Genomic DNA, 2,130 nt, shown 5'->3' with positions numbered 1-2,130 from the left:
GGGCAGGGGCCGCTGCACTGAGACCCCTCGGCTCTGAGGAAGAGCAAATTAATGGAAGGTGGCTGGGGAGGAAGGAGGAGAGGGGACCGGGGGCGTTGCTGCTGGCCTTTCCCAAGGGGAAGGGAATATAGATGTATGAATTCCATGCATCCGAGGGGTCTGAGCTGCGGCAGGAGTCGGGGACAATCCCACGCCCCCTCCCCAGGGCAGGGCACCCGGTGAGTGGGGGGGGTCCCATGGGGCAGCCATCACCCCATGCTGACGGTGTCCCCTGTCCTCCGCGCCCCACAACAGGCGTCACCCTCCTGCTCCCCCTGGCCCTGTTGCTGGCCACCGCCTTCCAGCCCCCCGGGGGGGACAGCCCAAAGGACCAGGGGGACGCGGACCCCCCACGCTGCCCCAGCCCTTGCGCCTGCAGCTTGGATGACTACAGCGAGGAGCTCAACGTCTTCTGCAGCGCCCGCAACCTGACGCGCCTGCCCGAGGACGTCCCCCCCAACGCCAAAGCCCTTTGGCTGGACGGCAATAACTTCACCCTGCTGCCGGCCGCTGCCTTCAGGAACCTCTCGGCCCTGGACTTTCTGGACCTGCAGAGCAGCCAGCTGGCCGCCGTGGAGCAGCATGCCTTCCATGGGCTACGGAGCCTCTACCACCTCCACCTCGAACGCAACCGCCTCAAGCACTTGGCTCCCCACACCTTCCTGCACACCCAGAACCTCGTCTCCCTCAGCCTCAACAACAACTACTTCAGTAAAGTGGAGGAAGGGCTGTTCGCTGGACTCTCCAACCTCTGGTATCTGAACCTGGGCTGGAACTCGCTTGTGGTCCTGCCCGACAAGGTCTTCCATGACTTGCCCAACTTGAGGGAGCTGATTCTGGCCGGGAACAAGCTCCCCTACCTCCAGCACCAGCTCTTCTGCAGCCTTACCGAGCTGAAGGAGCTGGACCTGAGCGGCAACGCACTCAAGGGCATCAAGATCAACATCTTTGTCAAGCTGCAGAAGCTACAGAAGCTGTACCTGAACCACAACCAGATCAACGCCATCGCACCCCGCGCCTTCATGGGCATGAAGTCCCTCCGGTGGCTGGATCTCTCCCACAACCGGCTCGTCTCGCTGTTTGAGGACACGTTTCTTGGCCTCCTGAGCCTGCACGTCCTACGCTTGTCCACCAACTCCATCACCAGCCTGAGGCCCAGGACTTTCAAAGACCTCCAGTTCCTGGAGGAGCTGCAGCTGGGGCATAACAGGATCCGGAGCCTGGCAGAAAGGACCTTCGACGGGCTGGGCCAGCTGGAGGTCCTCAGTCTCAACAACAACCAGCTACAAGACATCAGGGTTGGGGCGTTCCTGGGGCTGTACAATGTGGCAGTGATGCACTTGTCTGCAAACTGCATCAAGGTCCTGCCCGACTATGTCTTCAAGGGGGTCACCAAGTTGCACAGCCTCCACCTGGAGCACAGCTGCCTCGGCAGGATCCAGGCAAACACCTTCTCCAGCCTCTCCAGCCTGCGGCGGCTCTTCTTGCAGCACAACGCCATCTCCGTCATCGAAGACCAAAGCTTCAGCGAACTGCACGAGCTCCTGGAGCTCGACCTAAAGCACAACAGGCTGAGCCACCTCTCACCCCAGCTCTTTGTGGGTCTGAGCAACCTTGAGTACCTCTTCCTCTCTTCCAACCAGCTCCTGGAGATCTCCCAGGACACCTTCAGCCCACTCCAGAGACTATTCTGGCTTGACCTCTCCCATAACCAGCTGGAGACACTGGACAACACCGTCATCTCCCCCCTGGCCAACCTGCGGTACCTCAGCCTGAGGAACAACTCACTGGAGACCTTCTCGGTGGGCTTCCTGTGCGCCTCCTTCGCCCTGGAGCAGCTTTGGCTGGGGGGCAACAACTGGCATTGCAACTGCTCCCTGAAGGGCCTGCGGGACTTCTCCTTGCAGCACCCCGTGGTGGTCCCGCGCTTCGTGCAGTCCGTGGCCGAGGGGGATGATGCCCACGTCCCTGTTTACACCTACAACAACCTCACCTGCCTCCACCCCCCGGCCGTGGCAGGCCTGGACCTCCGCGACACCACCGAGGACAGCTTTGCTCACTGTTGATGCATGCCAGCCCTTCCTGGGGGGA

The 2,130-nt window shown here is 61.6% G+C and overlaps 1 protein-coding gene across 1 annotated transcript in view; it reads left to right on the top strand.

The window, feature by feature from the left end:
* The window catches only part of IGFALS (insulin-like growth factor binding protein, acid labile subunit), a 2,388-nt gene extending 283 nt beyond the window's left edge, over window positions 1–2,105 (top strand). The window contains exon 2 of the mRNA XM_009574332.1: window positions 295–2,105. Within this exon, the coding sequence (XP_009572627.1) occupies window positions 295–2,105 (1,811 nt within the window). The remainder of the gene's footprint in view (window positions 1–294) is intronic.
* Window positions 2,106–2,130: the final 25 nt, after the last annotated feature.

Source organism: Fulmarus glacialis, unplaced genomic scaffold (genome assembly GCF_000690835.1).
Source record: "Fulmarus glacialis isolate BGI_N327 unplaced genomic scaffold, ASM69083v1 scaffold19533, whole genome shotgun sequence".
NCBI lineage: Eukaryota > Metazoa > Chordata > Aves > Procellariiformes > Procellariidae > Fulmarus > Fulmarus glacialis.
This window is presented reverse-complemented; position numbering and strand designations above follow the sequence as displayed.